This window comes from Pongo pygmaeus, chromosome 8 (genome assembly GCF_028885625.2).
Source record: "Pongo pygmaeus isolate AG05252 chromosome 8, NHGRI_mPonPyg2-v2.0_pri, whole genome shotgun sequence".
NCBI classification, from domain to species: domain Eukaryota; kingdom Metazoa; phylum Chordata; class Mammalia; order Primates; family Hominidae; genus Pongo; species Pongo pygmaeus.
The window spans coordinates 68,216,617-68,234,716 of NC_072381.2; the positions used below are offsets into that span (position 1 = coordinate 68,216,617).

An 18,100-nucleotide genomic window follows, 5' to 3' on the forward strand; every position below is an offset into this window, starting at 1 on the left:
ACTAAAAATACAAAAACTAGCCAGGCACAGTGGTGCACGCCTGTAATCCCAGCTACTTGGGAGGCGGAGGCAGCAGAATTGCTTGAACCCAGGAGGCGGAGGTTGCAGTGAGCCGAGATGGTGCCACTGCACTCCAACCTGTGCGCCAGAGTGAGACTCCAACTCAAAAAATATATAAAATTAAATTAAATTAAGATCTGAGAACTGAGAGGCACAGAGATAGAAAGGACACATGTGAGAGTGTCTAATACAAAGCCTGGACCCCATACATCTCTGCTTCAGTCAGACTATCTGCACTTCCCCAACAGAGGCAGCTCTCTCCCAGTTCTCCCACCGAACAAACTTTCCTATAAGGCAGATACCCTACTTCACAGACACCCTACAGTCACAGATGACTGGTTAACTCCTAGTCATCTTTAAGAAGCTCAGGTGTCATTTTCCCAAACCCCACTTATTTCCCACCAAGAGGATGGTACCTGTGCCTTACCTCTTTCTCTCTATATATATATCCAGTTTTTAACACCATGTCTGAAATAGCATGTACTTGAAAGACAAACTGAAGGAAAAGACTTGGCATGTGCTCAACAAGCCTTGGAAGGCACTGTATCCTCTTAAGAGGCGATCGCTAAAGAAATGAACTTGGATGAGATTTCCAAAGGAGAGAAAAGAAAACTAAGTTGTCTTAAATATAAGTGATCATCATGGAACACCTTCATCTAGGGAGCAGTCCCCAAAAATGTTTCTCCACTTCTTTCATCACAAAATACCTCGTCTGTAACACAGGAATCATTGCTCCTACTTCATAGGTCACTGGGAGGGTTAAAAGAGATAACATATATAGAGCACATAGTATAATGTTTAGCACTCAATTAACGTTCCCTTCTTTCCCCTAATCCCACATGAAAACATGTTAGAGCCCGATTCTTTCTTTGTAAGCAACTGTTATATGCTGAAAAGCAACCAAGCCTAGAAAAATAATAGATATTTGAGAAAGGCAGACTAGCCCTGTCAGATGCTCCCTCTAGAACAGATTTCTCAACCTCAACACCGTTGACATATTTGGCCAGATAATTCTTTGTCGTGGGGGTTGTCCTATGTAGGATGTTTAGCAGCATCCCTGAATTCCATCCACTAGGTGCCAATAGCTCTCCCTGCCAAAAATATCTTTCTAGACCATGCCAAATGTCCCCTGGAGGGCAAAATTTCCCCTGGTGGAGAATTATTGTCCCAGAGCTGACCAAATTCTCACAAATCCCTAAATCTCCTAAATATTTTCCCTGACATCTACAAATATATCTCATTCTTTGTTCCCACTGATGCTGCACATTAAATTATGCTAAGTCTCTATAACCCATTCTCCTTAACCAAAACCAGTAGCAATCCCCTAACTGTCAAGCAAGTCATCATAAATTAATTCAGTGTAAATACTCAAGCATTATCACACTTTGAGTCTGAAAGCAAATTAATACAATAAAAGTAATAATAGCCGATCCTAAAATGTCTCCCCACAAAATTAGAGATTTGTCCCAGTACTCAAGTGTCTAATCTTTTAACTTCATGTCTACAGGTGGCACTAAGTTCATATTGTATAAAGTGAATTTTGGTTGCCTAAGGAATGCTCTCACCACAGCCTCACAAAGCACCAGGACTGCAGGTATAAGAAAGCATGCTCAGCTAGTTCTTATTTCTGTTCCTGTACTAATTGTTTTATTTGGGCTTCAATATCTTCAATTGTAAAATAGGCATAATTCTTGCCTTCCTTTGATCACAGAACTGTCCAACAAGATAATAAATAGGAAAACACAGTGAAAATGGATCAGCATTATATATAATTATTTTTATTAAGGAAAAATCTAAGGAAATCTAACGGTTATATGTTCAGTAGGATGGTAGGGAAAAGTTGCATCTGTCTTCCAGTTTGGTGAAGGAGGTGCCTTATAAGGAAATACTCTAATAAAGGGCAGAGTAGGGAAAGCACATGCCTTGAACTCAGGTAGGTCTGATTCAAAAGCCCTTGCTCTTTATTCTGCATATAGTTGGAATATTTAAAATAAAAATAGAATATCCTGAGGGTTTTTATTTTAAAGTTTATGTTCTTGGTATAAGGTAGGCACACTAACCCTTTGAGGGTAGTAGGAATACATTAAAGGCACTGGCAAGGATTTGTTCACCCTCCATTCAAAGCAGCATGAACACACCACCAGGCCCCTAAGTGTCCTTTTCTTTTCAATTGTGAGTGATTCCTTCTTTTGGAGGTGAAGAAGAGTGATACTGGAAGAAATGGGACATGTCCTGTTTAATCAGGAGTGTCCCAGTAGTTTTAAATCAGTTTGATATGTCTATTTTAAGATGGAAAAAAAAATCGCTGCCTTTCAACGAACATTTCCAAATCATCAAAGACTGCCTGCTTCACTTTATACTTATTAGGAAGGGATATTTTAACAAATGACTCTTCATAAGTAAAAGTTGCAACATCAATCACGTGAGGCAGGTGTTAGGGGCAGCACTGTCCCCGTTGCTGCCAAAAAGTGTAAATAAAAAAGAAAAATCAATCTTTCCTATCCATTCATCCAAATGCTGCCCCTGCAAAGCCTCGGAGAGGTCTGGGTCCCTGGTAGAGGGTCCTCAAAGGTGCGGGCTTTCAGAATGTGTACGAAAAGGTCAGCGTGCCCTTCTGCAACACTCCGAAAAATCCCCAAGAATTCTGACTTTGCCCCAGAGTAGAGCAGTTACCGAGCCTCCTTCCCGCCATCCCCCGGGAAGAGAAGGCGGCCGCTTACAGATGCTGCTCCGGTCCGGCCCTCCGGGGTCGCACCAGCCCGGCCTGGGCTTGCTCGCAGGTGGCGCGGACAGCCGGCTCGGCCCCCCTGCCGGCCACGACTGGCGAAGGGCTGCTGGAGCCGGAGCTGCACCAGACAGGCGGCGACTCGGCCAAACTGAATGTCTGGCAAGTGGTCGCGGCCAAGCGGGCAGCTCCCCGAGGGGCAGGTCCTGCGTGTTGGCCCCAAGCTGGCAGTGAGAGACACCACCCAGCGCCGGGGCCGTGCAACCCCACGTGGGCCCTGGCTTGCTTGCAGCGCCGTCACCCTCCTCCCCAAGTCCGGCAGCGCTCACCTCAGCGCTTGCGGCGCCTCCACCTTCAGCTTTTTGGGCTTCGGCTCCTCCTCAGCAGCTGCCATCTTCGCGCTCCCACCCCACTTTGGCTCTACAGCCCACCTCTGCCATCCACTCTCTGGCCCCGCCCCCTCTTCGCATCACCGCCTTCTCTTCTCCAAATCCCGCCCCTCCAGACTCCGCCCATTCTGTGCCGCTGTCGTCCACAATCATTGGCTCTATCCCTCGGCACCAACATCGAATGCCCCGCCCATTCCTGACCCCGCCTCCCCTACCATAAGGGACCCCAGACTGAGTTAGGCAGCAGATGACCGCCTGAATCTAGATGGTGAGAAACCCACCATTTTTCTAGGCCCTGGATGATGTAGAAGATTTAGATACTAAGCCTCAAGAGACGTCTTTCCTCTTATTTACGGTCTTCCTGCATATTTAATATTTCTAATATGGTAGACAGAGTCGGTGTCTTTGAAGCTGTTAATCAGGCAATCTCCTGGGCACTCCAGCTGCGGGTCCTCGCGGCCTTCTCGGCTTCTCCAGCTTCGGTCGGAGAGGACCCGGCGCCGAATCACTGACTGGCACAGGTGTCGGGGTGAGTGTGAGGGGCGGGAAATCTGTGGACTGGGGACACCTCCCAAACCCGGGAGTAGGCTGAATAGCTGGGGCCCGCGACTCCGATCTGGGCTCTAGGAGCGTCTTTGGTGCTGTGGGCCAGGGCCTCGCTTCCCCGCCACTCCCGGCCTTCCGGGCTTTCTCACCAGCAAGGCCGGAAGGGAGCGGTCCACCTGCAGCCCAGTGTTCTCAGGCGCCTGAGCCCCGGAGGTCAAGCTTACTGGGTTCCCCCTCTATAGTGAGCTGGAGAACAGATGGCAGGAATCTCAGTCCCAGGTTTCTGCTTTGGAGGACAAAACCCCAAACGGACCTGAGCGGACGTCCTGTTAGCGGGTGGTGCCTGGAAGAGCCTGGGGTGAGGAATGCAGTGAGACGGGTGTTGCAGTTCTTCAGGAGAGAGGTAACGGGGTTCTAAGCTGAGCAGGTGGCAGTGAGTATGGAATAGTGACGGGCGATGTGGCTGTTTGTATTTGGTAGATTTGTTTGAGCCTGAAGCTTACAGCCTTATGTGATTAAGATGGTGCCACTGACAGGAGGAGGAATTTTATGGAGTTTGAGTTTTATCGAATTTGAAACAGTGGTTTACGTGGAGATTGTAGAAAGACTTTTAAAAAAAATTGTGAGAGTTAAGTCCGAAAGACTTTCAAGGTGAGACCCAAAACAGATGAAGTTTCATATAAAAGGGTAAGACGTATTTTTGTTTAGGAGAAAGTTATCAATGACATAAAATGCTGCAGTGGTCAGAGGAGGAAGCTGAAATCAGAATAGGTCGTTGGATTTTATAATTAGAAAGTCATTGAGGTATTTGAGAGAGATGCTTTAATAGTAACTGAGGAAAGACTGCAAGTGTAGACTAATCCTTCATCACTTGGGGCATGAAGCAAGATTATTGAGAGTGGCAATGTGGGGGAAAGTTTGGGGTTTGTTTTAAAGAATACAAGATATCTATTTGGGGGCAGGAAGCAAGCAACTATCTGAAGATTCAAGAAAAAGTCTTGTCTCCCAGAAGAGAAGGAAAGGAATGGGATCAAGTTACAAGTGAAAGGATTAATTTGAGAAAGACAGAGGGACACTTTCAATTGACACTATAGGAGAAGTGGAGTGAATGAGGTTAATGAAGAATTATCTTAACTTAGGAATCTTGGCCAGGCGCGGTGGCTCACGCCTGTAATCTCAGCACTTTGGGAGGCTGAGGCGGGTGGATCACGAGGTCAGGAGTTCGAGACCAACCTGGCCAATATAGTGAAACCCTGTCTCTACTAAAAATACAAAAATTAGCCAGGTGTGGTGGCACACGCCTGTAGTCCCAGCTACTTGGTAGGCTGAGGCAGGAGAATCCCTTGAACCCGGGAGGCGGAAGTTGCAGTAAGCAGAGACCTCACCACTGCACTCCACCCTGAGACTCTGCCTCGAAAAAAAAAAGAAAAAACCCTTACGTATCTTTAGGAAAGCTCTCTTTGCAACAAGATTAGATTTTCTTACTTAATCTTATGATTTTTATTTGTAACCATTTAATATACGGCCAGGCATGGTATGGCTCATTCCTGTAATCCCAGCACTTTGGGAGGCTGAGGTGGGTGGATCACGAGGTCAAGAGATCGAGACCATCCTGGCAAACATGGAGAAACCCCGTCACTACTAAAAATACAAAAATTATCTGGGCGTGGTGGCACATGCCTGTAGTCCCAGCTACTCGGGAAGTTGAGGCAGGAGGATCGCTTGAACCCAGGAGACAGAGGTTGTGGTAAGCTGAGATTGCACCACTGCACTCCAGCCTGGCAACAGAGTGAGACTCCATCTAAAAAAAAAAAAAAAAAAAACAATATACTATGGGCAGATAGAGTGCGGTGGCTCACACCTGTAATCCTAGCACTTTGGGTGGGTGAGGTGGGAAAATCACTTGAGGCCAGGTGCTGAAAATCGGCCTGGGCAACATAGGGAAACTCCATCTCTACAAAAAATTTAAACATTAGCCAGGCTTTGTAGCACGTGGTTGTAGTCCTAGCTACTCAGGAGGAGGAGGCAGAATGAGGCAGAAGGATCACTTGAGCCCAGGAGTTCAAAGTTATAGTGAGCTATGATTGGTCCACTGCACTTCAGCCTGGGCAACAAAGCAAGACCCTATCTCTTAAAAAAAAATACATATACACGTACGCTATGGGAGTTCTTTGCAGATTTAAATATTTTTAAGTAGCTCAGTACTATGTCAATTCATGAGTAGCACATGGTATTTACAGAGAAGAGGACTTCTCTCTCCCTTTGGAAATGACCTCTCTCCCATTACACAGAGAAGGAAAGCCATCATCTGCCTGCAGTCAAGTATACAAACCTTCCCTTCAATCTGAAGAGTAGAAAGTGTTCCTTCTCCTTAGAGAAGGCAAACCCTTTGACCTAGTCTCTCAGTAGCATCCTCTCCTGCTGTGTCAGGGTCCGCTTTCCATTTTTCCCTCTCTCCTATGTCAGCTTTTCCCCCTCTACTCACACCTTTCCTTCAGCATTTGAATGTATTCTTCCTTCACTTTATGAACTGCTGCATTTATTTTCCTGTCTTTTCATCCTCTCCACAGCTAGACTTCTTGAATCTACTCTACATATCTCTATTTTTTTACACTTCTTGCTATTTATTTCCCAGCCCACTGCAATGTCTTATTTCTAGCATTCCACTGAACTACCACCAAAACTACTTTTTTTTTTTTTTTTTGAGATGGAGTCTTGCTCTTGTCGCCCAGGCTGGAGTGCAATGGCACAATCTCGGCTCACTGCAACCTCCGCCTCCAGAGTTCAAGTGATTCTCCTGCCTCAGCCTCCCGAGTAGCTGGGATTACAGGCACCTACCACCACGCCCAGCTAACTTTTGTATTTTTAGTAGAGACAGGGTTTCGCCATGTTGGCCAGGCTGGTCTCGAACTCCTGACCTCGTTCGTGATCTGCCCGCCTCAGCCTCCCAAAGTGCTGGGATTATAGGCATGAGCCACCGCACCCAGCCCACCAAAACTACTTTTACCAAGATCACCGATGTCCTCTGTGTGTTAAATCATGCATTCTCAAAGCAGATAAAAACTGCTTCTTGTGAGGTGAAAAATATATATATACTCTTTTTATGTATAAAGCACAAATACAATACATAAACAGAATATTCTGTGGTATTAAAATTTTTTGGTGATATTAATTAGCTTCATTTAATTATTCCACATTTCATAAATCATAACATCTGGTACCCCTAAATATATACAACTATAATTTGTCAATTTACAGTTGAAAAAGAAAGAATAATAAAAAGTTTTATGGGTGAGGAATTTGATTGGCAGGGTGGTGAGAAGATGGAGTCTAAAAGGGCTCCTTAGGAGGCGTTAAGGAAAAGAAAGTTTAAAAAACGCTCTTAAATCAACAGACATTTTCAATTATTTTTTGTTGTTGTTGAGATGGAGTCTCGCTCTGTCATCCAGGCTAGAGTGCAGTGGCGCCATCTCAGCTCACTGCAACCTCCACCTCCCGGGTTCAAGCGATTCTCCTGCCTCAGCCTCCAGAGCAGCTGGGATTACAGGCACCCACCACCACACCCAGCTAATTTGTTGGTATTTTTAGTAGAGATGGGATTTCACCATGTTAGCCAGGCTGGTCTCGAACTCCCGAGCTCAGGTGATACGCCCACTTTGGCCTCCCAAAGTGCTGGGATTACAGGTGTGAGCCACCACACCCAGCTGACATTTTCAGTTCTCGTAGCTTAACCTCTTTGTGCCATGTAACAGTATTTACCACTCCATTCTTCTGGAAATACACTAATATGCTATAGTTACTAAAAACCACCCTGCTTTTTTTTTCTTAGGACTCTTCAGTCACATCTTGGTCATTCTTTAGGTCCACTTCCTTGACCCACCGGCTACTCAAATGTTGGAGTTCCTGCCATAAGCTCTCTTCATACTATGCACATTCTTTCTTTTGTTTCAATTCTCCTTGTGATTAATTCCCATTAACAAAAAATCCTGATTACTTACAATTCTGATTCCAATCTGGCTTCTCTAAAGCACCAGAAGTGTGTATATAATAGTTTTTTGAACATATTTATTTGGGTCAGATATATCCAGAATTGGTCAAATTACACAGGACCAGGCCAAGTGACACATCTCTCTCATCTCCACACACCCCCTCCTCCAAGCCTAAATGTTTTTTAGCACAAAACCTAAATGTTTCTCTTATCTTTTCACTGTACCCCATCCTCATAGTCAAGACTCTAGACCAGGCCATCAGCACTCATCTCCCAACTGGTGTCACAGTGTTCAGTTACCGGTTATCCAGTTTCCGCAGTGTAATTAGTATGATCTTTCTAAAAATGTAAATCGGATTGCATGATTACCATTAAAAAAATTATAAAATGACTTTACATTGCACTAAGAATAAAGTCCAAACTCCTTAACAAGTTTAGCATGCTCCATGAACCAATCAGTCTGTGCTTACCTCCTTCTCCAGTTTCATCTCCCCTCTTCCCTCCACCTTCCATATTTGCTAAATTCATACTGGATTTATTTGTCTTGTGTTCTCTCTCACCTCTAAGCCTTGTAGATTCCCACAGCAGACTATATTTCCTGTATCATCGTAGGAATTACATCTGACTGTATTAAGTTGTCTTCTCTGCCCATCTCTAAATGCTGTGAGTGTAGGAACTCTAATTTTGTTTGTTCTTATACACCCAGTGCCTCAAAACTCTGTGTTGAATGAATATGTATGTGGTCAAGATATTGGCTGAGAATCAGAAGAGTAGATGCTTTTCTGGTCTCATTCTCTCAAGTTCAGTATAGGCCCTTCTGTGCCTCCATCCTATTATATATAGAAGGAATACATTTTTGTTTTTAGACACTGTCTTCCAAGAACATTTTGACTATTGTAAATGCATTGCTTGTGAATTACCCAGGATGATTATAAAATGTTTAGTAAAAAGGATTTATGATGTATTTAAGCTGCAGTCAAAGCTCTGATGGGCCTGCCTCTGAACAGAGTTTCTTCTAGTGGCTTTTAAATAAGCCGGGAGAATTCTGTTTTATTACTCAAAAGCCACTAGGAACAAAATGATGGTCGTGGTAATAATGAGTGTGTAGTTTTCTCAGAAAGTTTATTAAAATAATAATTAAAAAAATAACTGCAGCTACTAAAAGGACGATAAATAGTTAAAGAAACAGGCTAATTTACACTGCAACATGGTATTATTTAGTTGTTATATGCATTAGACCTTGGTCATAATATGGATAGAAGTAGTAAGCTCTCTTTTCCTATTATAGAAGGTTAAGATGGGTTTTAAAGCTAAGCACAGTCGAGAACTTACAAGTGTTATGCTTTCATCTCAGCACTAAGGATAACAACAATAAATCTAGGAGGCTGGTTTAACTTTCTGTATTCTGAGACCTGAACTACTGCCAATAAAAACAACTTCGGTGGAAACTTTCCTGGAAGAATTTTTCACCAGCTTAAGAGGATGAGTAGAGATCTGGCCCTAAAATAAAGTAACTACAAAATCACTTGCTTCCAGAACAAGCAACTCTTTCAGAGTGTATTGTGGCAAAGGAGCACTATAAATCCTTGTGAACTATACTTTCGATAGGATGAATGATTTTAGGTAACCTGTGTCGGTGCTTTTAAATATAACTTCCACTCTAAATAATTTATTAAACTTCCTCATCATAACAACTAGAATGTGTTTTGCCTCCTAACTAGACAAGAAATGTCTTTTACCTCCTCCTCTTAAATCATAAGCTAGGCTGGGTGCAGTGGCTCATGCCTGTAATCTCAGCACTTTGGGAGGCTGACGCAGGCGGATCACGAGGTCAGGAGTTCGAGACCAGCCTGGCCAAAATGGTGAAACCCATCTCTACTAAAAATACAAAAAATTAGCCGGGCATGGTGGCGCATGCCTGTAATCCTAGCTACTCGGGAGGCTGAGGCAGGAGAATCGCTTGAACCCAGCAGGCGGAGGTTGTGGTAAGCGGAAATTATGCCATTGCACTCCAGCCTGGGCAATAGAGCAAGACTCCATCTCAAAAAAAAAAAAAAAAAATCATAAGCTAAAGCAGCACATTCATGTACTGTTCAATATATTAACTACTAGCCACATATGGTTATTTAAATTTAAATTAATTAAAATTAAAACTTCAGGCTAGGCTTGGTGGCTCACACCTGTAATCCCAGAACTTTGGGAGATCAAGGTGGGAAGATCACTTGAGCCCAGGAGTCCAAGACCAGCCTGGGCAATATAGGTAGACTTTGTCTCTACAAAACAAAAATTTGAAACAGCTGAGTGTGGTGATGCCCGCCTGTAAGCCCAGCTACTCAGGAGACTGAAGTGGGAGGATCACTTGGGCTCTGGAGGTGGGGGTTGGAATGAGCCAAGATGATGCAGCTGCACTCCAGCCCGGGCAACAGAGCGAGACCCTGTCTCAAAAAAAAAAAAAAAAAAAAAAAAGTCCGGGCGCAGTGACTCACGCCTGTAATCCCAGCACTTTGGGAAGCCGAGGCGGGTGGATTCACGAGGTCAGGAGATCGAGACCATCCTGGCTAACATGGTGAAACCCCATCTCTACTAAAAATACAAAAAATTAGCCGGGCGTGGTGGCAGGCGCCTGTAGTCCCAGCTACTCGGGAGGCTGAGGCAGGAGAATGGTGTGAACGTGGGAGGCGAAGCTTGCAGTGAGCCGAGATCGCGCCATTGCACTCCTGCCTGGGAGACAGAGCGAGACTCCGTCTCACAAAAAAAAAAATAATTAAAATTTCAAAAAAATTGAAATTTCAGTATTGGGTACATTAGCCACATTTCAAGTGCTCAATAGCCATGGGTGTAGTGGCTACCATATTAGCACAGATAAAGGACATTTCCATCATTGCAGAAAGCCCTGTTGGACAGTGCTGTATTAGAATTGTTCCTAATAATTAGTCTGTATGAGTCAGATAAGAGCAGGAGCTCAGAATTCAGCTGGATAGGTTTGAATCCTAACTTACTGCGTGATCTTAGGTAATTGACCTAACTTTTCTGAGATGACATTGTCTTGTCTGTAAAATGGGGATAATAGTAGTATTTATGGCATAGCATTGTGAAAATAAGATGACATAAAGTGTCTAGCATAGTGTCTGGCCCATAATAAGTACTCAATACATTTCAGATAGTATTAATTCATTTAGTATTCATTATCTTTAATGAATAAAACACTTTGAATGGGGACTGAGTACAGTAGCTTCACTTTGGGAGGCCAAGGCAGGTGGATCACTTGAGGCCAATATGGTGAAACCCCATTTCTACTAAAAACAGAAAAACTAGCCGGGTGTGGTGGTGCACACCAGTAATCCCAGCTACTGAGGAGGCTGAGGCACGAGAATTGCTTGACCATGGGAGACGGAGGTTGCAGTAAGCAGGAATCACACCACTGCACTCCAGCTGGGTGACAGTGGGAGACTCTGCTCATACAAACAAACAAGCTTTGTTCCCGAGTAGCTGGGATTACAGGCGTACGCCACCATGCCTGGCTAATTTTTGTATTTTTAGTAGAGACAGGGTTTTGCCATGTTGGCCAGGATGGTCTTGAACTCCTGACCTCAGGTAATCCACCAGTCTTGGCCTCCCAAAGTGCTGGGATTACAGGCGTGAGCCACTGTGCCTGGCCAAAAATAACCACATTGAATGGGGCCAAAAGATTAATTTTTGCAAAGAATGCTGTGTTCCATATGTGACTCACCTGAAGTGCCCAAATCTGAGTCTGCTTGTGGATTACAGTGCTCCACTTGAAGTCATACATTATATATTTCAGATGCTGATTTTATTCCAAGAAAAAGGTGTAATAACAAAAATTTAGTTGCAGATCTTATGGTTGGATATTCCTCTTTGATTTAAAAAATGAAAATGAAAAGTTTATCAGCTAAAGATTATAGTTAAAATCAGCAGGTTCTATATAGCAAGTCTAAGTATTCTAATGGCACTTATATTAATACCCAGACAGAAATATAAGACACAAAGCAAGCCTACTAAGCAAAGCATCTGACTAGATAAAGTAGAAAAATTTGGCAGGTTCCAACCCTGAGGTGTCAGAGTTTATTGCTAATAACTCAAGTTGATTGCTTGGCTAAACAGAGGGCTTTAAACAAATAAATTTTTTGGTTCTAATTAAACAGAAACCCTAAACTGTTAACAGTATTCATACTTTATTAATACAATAATTACTAAAACATATCTTAGTAACTAGTATTATTTACTTGATAACTACTGAACATGTGTCGAATGGGAAGAGGAGATCATCACCACATATTCTTTAAATGTCAGCTGCTTTCATAAAAGAAAGGGTTGATGTTGTTTTCTGTGTCAACAGAATGAAATGAATCAATTCTGGAAAGTCTTCCTTTCCTCTTTGGAATTTATCTTCATTCATAGAAACTGTATTCATAGGTTTTAAATTCTTTCTTCTTAGACTGTAGTACTATTACTTGGAATGATTGAGCCACTAGACTAAACACCTGATACTGGTGTTTATACACGTAAAAGATAGGAACAAGGTAAGATAATTAGACATTTTTCCATTGTCCCCCATATTGCAGGGACAATAAACTTCTTATAGGAAGCATAACTAACACTCAGAAAAGTATGCAAATCATAATGTAAAGCCTAATGGGTTATCGTAGAAGGAACACAGCTTGTAAACATCATGCAGGTCAAGAAATAAAACATTGGCCGGGTGCGGTGTCTCACTCCTGTAATCCTAGCACTTTGGGAGGCTGAGGCAGGCGGATCACGAGGTCAGGAGTTCAAGACCAGCCTGGCTGGTTCAAGACATAGTGAAACCTCGTCTCTACTAAAAATACAAAAAAAAAAAAAAAAATTAGCTGGGAGTGGCAGTGTGCGCCTGTAATCCCAGCGACTAGGGAGGCTGAGGCAGGAGAATCTCGTGAACTTGGGAGGCGGAGGTTTCAGTGAGCCGAGATAACACCATTGCACTCCAGCCTGGGCGACAGTGTAAGACTCCCATCTCAAAAAAAAAAAAAGGAAAATAAAAAAGAAGTAAAACATTACCAGCACTCCAGGAGATCAACCCCATGGCCCTCCACTCTCCATAAAGGAAACCATTTGATTTAACGTAGATTAGTTTTGCCTGTTCTACAACTTCATATAAATGGAATCATACTGTGTATATTCTTTTGCATCTGGCTTCATTTATTCAACATCGTATTTGTAAGATTCGTTTGTATGTATATATTCTTTGAGTAAATGTCTTTTCAAATCCTTTGCCCATATTTTAATTGGCTTGTTTATTTATTTATTTTTTTATGTTTTAGAGACAAGGTCTCCCTCTGTCACCCAGGCTGGAGTGCAGTGGTGGGATCATAGTTCACTGCAGCCTCAAACTCCTGGAGTCAGGCGATCCTCCCACCTCAGCCTCCCAAGTAGCAGGGACTACAGGTGTGAGCCACTATGCCTGGCTAATTTTTAAATTTTTTTGTAGAGACGGGGTCTCAAACTCCTGGGCTCAAGCAATCCTCCCTCCTCAGCCTCCCAGGGTGCTAGGATTACAGTTGTGAGTCACCACACCTGGCCCTTCTTATTATTGAGTAAAAGTTCTCTATATTTTCCGGATAGGGGTCCCTTTAAGATATATGGTTTCAAATATTTACACTCATTTTGTGGATTTCTGCTTTCTTGATAATGTCCTTTGAAGCACTGAAGTTTTAATTTTGATGGACTCTAGGTTATCTATTTTGTATTTTTCTTGCCTGTATTTTTGGTATCATATCTTAAAAAATATTGTCTAATCCAGAGTCAAAATCTATGCATATTTTTTTCTAAGAGTTTTATCATTTTGGCTTTTCCAATTAGGTCTTTGATACATTTTGTGTTGCTTTTTGTATCCAATTTCCTTCTTTTGTATGTGGAAATCCAGTTGTTCCAGTACCATTTGTTGAAAAGGTTGTTCTCTTTCCAACTGGTCACCCAGGTCTTGGCACCCTTGTTGAAAAATCAGTTGACCATAAATGTAAGGGTTAATGTTCTGTTGATCTGTATGTCTGTCCCTGTGCCAATACCACATAGTAGTTTTGTAGTAAGTTTTGAAATCAGGAAGCACGAGTTATCCATCTTCGTTGTTCCTTTTTTTTTTAATTCAAATATATATGTTTTTTCAGTCTTTTTAATTCTACATATTTTTGTAAGCATCCCCCCAATTCTTTTTTCATAGTAAATCAGACTATAGATGAAGCATTTCAGACCTTTTGTCAATCATGTCAAGTGTGAGGGGAAGTCTTTTGTAAGTCAGCCAAGTATTTCAAAATAAAAAGCTTTTCCAAAAGTAAAGGCAGAAGACCCCGCTGTGAAGGCGCTGGTTGGCGCGGAAAGGCTTGCAAAGGTGTGTAGGGAAGTCCACCGGTTACAGGTGTAAGGTGAGTTTAACCTACGGCGACCAGCTGGCCAGGAGCACCCCAAGGCAGACGAGGATGTGGGGCTTCGGCGCATGGCTGCCTGCAGCCATCTCGCCCCAGATCCCGGCCCAGGAAATGCAGGTTCGGGCTGGGGTGGATGTGTGCGCCCCAGGGCCCCGGCACCCAGGGGACCAAGGGCTCCTCCCAGGTCCTTGGAACGGCAGAGTGGCTCCCAGGAAGGATGCTCAGCTGCAGGTGGGGTTCCCTGCTCCCAAGTGCCCTGGCCGGGGAGGGATGGTGCACCCCACCCCGTTCGCCCCTGTTGTTCCTTTTCAAGATTGTTTTGGCTGTTGATCTTTTTCAGTTCCATATGAATTTTAGGATTCGCCTGTCAAATTTCACGAAAAGGCAGCTGGGATTTTTTTTTTTTTTTTTTTTTTTTTTTTGAGATGGAGTCTTGCTCTGTCACCCAGGCTGGAGTACAGTGGTGCAATCTTGAGTCTCAGCTCACTGCAACCTCCGCCTCCTGGGTTCAAGCGATTCTCCTGCATCAGCCTCCCAAGGAGCTGGGACTACAGGTGCATGCCACCACGCCTGGCTAATTTTAGTAGGGACGGGGTTTCACCGTGTTAGCCAGGATGGTCTCGATCTCCTGACCTCGTGATCCACCCACCTCGACCTCTCAAAGTGCTGGGATTACAGGCGTGAGCCACCGCGCCCAGCCTTTTTTTTTTTTTAGTAGAGACAGAGTTTCTACACGTTGGCCAGGCTGGTCTTGAACTCCTGACCTCAGGTGATCTGCCTGTCTCGGCCTCCCAAAGTGCTGGGATTATAGGCATGAGCCACCATGCCCGGCCTGAAATTGTTTTCTTTATTTCATTTTCAGTTTTTTTTTTTTTTTTTTTTTTAGTAAAGATGAGGTCTCACTATGTTGCATAGGCTGGTCTTAAACTCCTGAGCTCAAGCAATCCTCCTTCCTCAGCCTCCCACAGTGCTGGGTTTATAGGCATGAGCTACAATGCCTAGCCCATTTTTAGTATTTTATAACCATAGTGGATGGAAATATAATTGATTTTTATATTGACTTGTATCCTGCAAGCTTGCTGAACTAAATTTATTAGCTCTAATGGGTTTGTGTGTGTGTGTGTGTGTGTGTGGATTCCTTAGGATTTTCTATATATAAGATTGTATCTTCTACAGATACAGTTTTACTTCTTCCTTTCCAATTTGGAAGCCTTTTGTTTTATTTTCTTGCTTAATTGCCCTGGTTCAAACCTCTAGTACCATGTTGAGTAGAAATGATGGGACTGGACATCCTTATTAGGTTTTGTTGTTAAGGAGAAAGTGTTCGGTCTTTCACCATTAAATATAATATTAGCTGTGGGGTTTTCATCAGGTTAAGGAATTTTTTTTTTTTTTTTTTTTTTTTTTTAGATAGGGTCTCACTTGGTCACCCAGGCTGGAGTGCAGTGGCGCAATCTTAGCTCTCTACAGCCTCGATCTTCCTCCTGGGCTCAAGCAATTCTCCTGCTTCATCCTCCTGAGTACCTAGGACTACAGGCAAGCGCCACCATGCTTGGCTAATTTTCATATTTTTTGTAAAGATGATGTTTTGCCCTGTTGCCCAGGCTGGTCTCAAACTCCTGAGCTCAAGCAATCCACCCACCTCAGCCTCCCAAAGTGCTGAGATTACAGGCATGTGCCACTGAGCCTGGCTGAGGAAGTTTCTTTTTGTTCTTAAGTGGCTTTCTTTTTTTTTTTTTTTTTTTGTAAAAGGATGTTGGATTTTGTCAAATGCAATTTCTGCACCTTTTGAAATGATTGTTTTAGTTCTTATTGTATATCATGTTGATTGATTTTTGTATGTTGAACCAGCCTTGCATTCTTAGAATAAATCCCACTTGGTCAAGGTATATAATCTTTTTGTATATGTTAAATGATATTTAATGTATAATAAATTTAAACCTTTCTTTGCCCCAACAGAAAATGATCCACAGTCTATTTCTTATAAACTGTTCCGGTGACATATTTCTAGAGAAGCACTGGAAGAGCGTTGTGAGCCAGTCTGTCTGTGATTATTTCTTTGAAGCTCAAGAGAAAGCTGCTGATGTTGAAAATGTACCACCTGTCATTTCAACACCTCACCACTACCTCATCAGTATCTACCGGGATAAGCTCTTCTTTGTATCTGTCATACAGACTGAAGTGCCACCTCTCTTTGTAATTGAGTTCCTACATCGAGTTGCTGACACTTTTCAGGTTGGTTATCTATCATACCTTTCTAACTTAAATGACCCAAGTTAACTGAAGGGGAGACATGATTATATTATTTAATTACCCAGGTTTTGATGTCTACTGTCTGTCTCTTTCTGTTTGAGCGTAAATTCATAAACCCTTTTCTATGTGGTATACAGTTACACACATGGCTGCTCTATTCACTATTTTTTATATGTATTACAGATTGCAGTTGGCTCTCCATATACATGGGTTCTGCATCCATGAATCCACCCAACCTTACATGGCAAATATTTGAACAAAAAAATCGAACTGAACATGTACAAACTTCTTCTTCTCATTATTACTTAAACAATACAGTATAACAAATAGTTACATAGCATTTACACTGTGTTAGATATTACAAGTAATCTAGAGGTGATTTAAAGTATATAGGAGGATGTGTATAAGTTATGTGCAAATACTATGCCATTTTATGTCAGGGACTTGAGAATTGTGAATTTTGGTATCCACAGGGGATCCTGGAACTAATTCCCACAAATACCAAGGGATGACTGTATATCATCAGGAAACAATGATGCCCTCCACATACAGTTCTCTCAATGGTCTCAAGATTTTCATTGGTTATGAACTCTTCTGTATTTACATTTTATTATTTTCTCTTGTCTTGCTGAATATACCAAATAATTTAAGCTTATCTATATGCATTTTGGGATAGTTAATCAGGGTGAATGAAGTTTATAGCTCAAATTCCAATTTAATGTTTCAATACTTTCTGGTATAATATGTAATAGGAATTAAATTCAATCTAGAAATATCAAGAAAATATTGAGGAATAATATTAGGACTATAGAGGGGTTTTTTTTGTTTGCTTGTTTTGTTTTGTTTTGTTTTGTTTTGTTTTGTTTGAGACGGAGTCTCACTCTGTTGCCTAGGCTGGAGTGCGGTAGCATGATCTCGGCTCACCGCAACCTCCACCTCCCGGGTTCAAGCAATCCTCCCGCCTCAGCCTCCCAAGTAGCTGGGACCACAGGTGTGCACCATCACACTCAGCTAATTTTTGTATTTTTAGTAGAGACAGGGTTTCACCATGTTGGCCAGGCTGGTCTTGAACTCCTGACCTCAAGTTATACACCCGCCTCAGCCTCCCAAATTGCTGAGATTACAGGCATGGACCACCATGCCCGGACTATAGAGGGTTTTTCCCCCCGCTCTGTTTTATATATGTTCAGCATCTTAAGCAATGAATTATGCTACTCTAAGTTTATTCTTCAGGACAAAAAGTATTTAGCAAGCCTTTCTTTGTGCCTTCCATTGTGTGATATTTTGTGTGTATTTTGTCAGGACTACTTTGGTGAGTGTTCAGAGGCTGCAATTAAGGATAATGTGGTCATAGTATATGAACTCTTAGAAGAAATGTTAGACAATGGATTTCCACTGGCTACCGAATCTAACATTTTGAAAGAATTGATTAAACCACCAACAATTCTACGCTCTGTTGTCAACTCTATTACAGGTAAGATGAAAACATACTTTGCTAGTAACTGAGCAATTAAAACTTTGTAAACAACTCATTATTGCTCATGATCTGACATATTATTAAGGTAGTACAATTTGGCCATAATTAAAGTTACTGGTAAAGTTAAAATGGATGTACTATATATTTATTTTCATGGAAAGAGGCTAGACCTTAAGTGATAAAGAACTTTTGGTTATTACTCTTTTTTTTTTTTCTAAAACACCACAACAATATTATTACCAT

The 18,100-nt window shown here is 42.4% G+C and overlaps 2 protein-coding genes across 5 annotated transcripts in view; one reads left to right on the plus strand and one right to left on the minus strand.

Moving 5' to 3' along the window:
- The window catches only part of ADK (adenosine kinase), a 570,201-nt gene extending 566,913 nt beyond the window's left edge, over positions 1-3,288 (minus strand). For both annotated transcript variants that reach the window (XM_054503670.2, XM_054503668.2), the window contains exon 1: positions 3,115-3,288. In XM_054503670.2, the coding sequence (XP_054359645.1) occupies positions 3,115-3,179 (65 nt within the window). In that variant the 5' untranslated portion in view covers positions 3,180-3,288. The remainder of the gene's footprint in view (positions 1-3,114) is intronic.
- A 65-nt stretch (positions 3,289-3,353) lies between these two features.
- The window catches only part of AP3M1 (adaptor related protein complex 3 subunit mu 1), a 29,352-nt gene continuing 14,605 nt past the window's right edge, over positions 3,354-18,100 (plus strand). The window contains exons 1-4 of one of the 3 annotated variants that reach the window (XM_054503677.2): positions 3,431-3,703; positions 3,963-4,123; positions 16,087-16,362; positions 17,683-17,854. In XM_054503677.2, the coding sequence (XP_054359652.1) occupies positions 16,090-16,362; positions 17,683-17,854 (445 nt within the window). In that variant the 5' untranslated portion in view covers positions 3,431-3,703; positions 3,963-4,123; positions 16,087-16,089. Of the gene's footprint in view, positions 3,704-3,962; positions 4,124-16,086; positions 16,363-17,682; positions 17,855-18,100 lie in introns of all 3 variants that reach the window. The other 2 variants (XM_054503676.2, XM_054503678.2) reach the window with 2 other exon arrangements.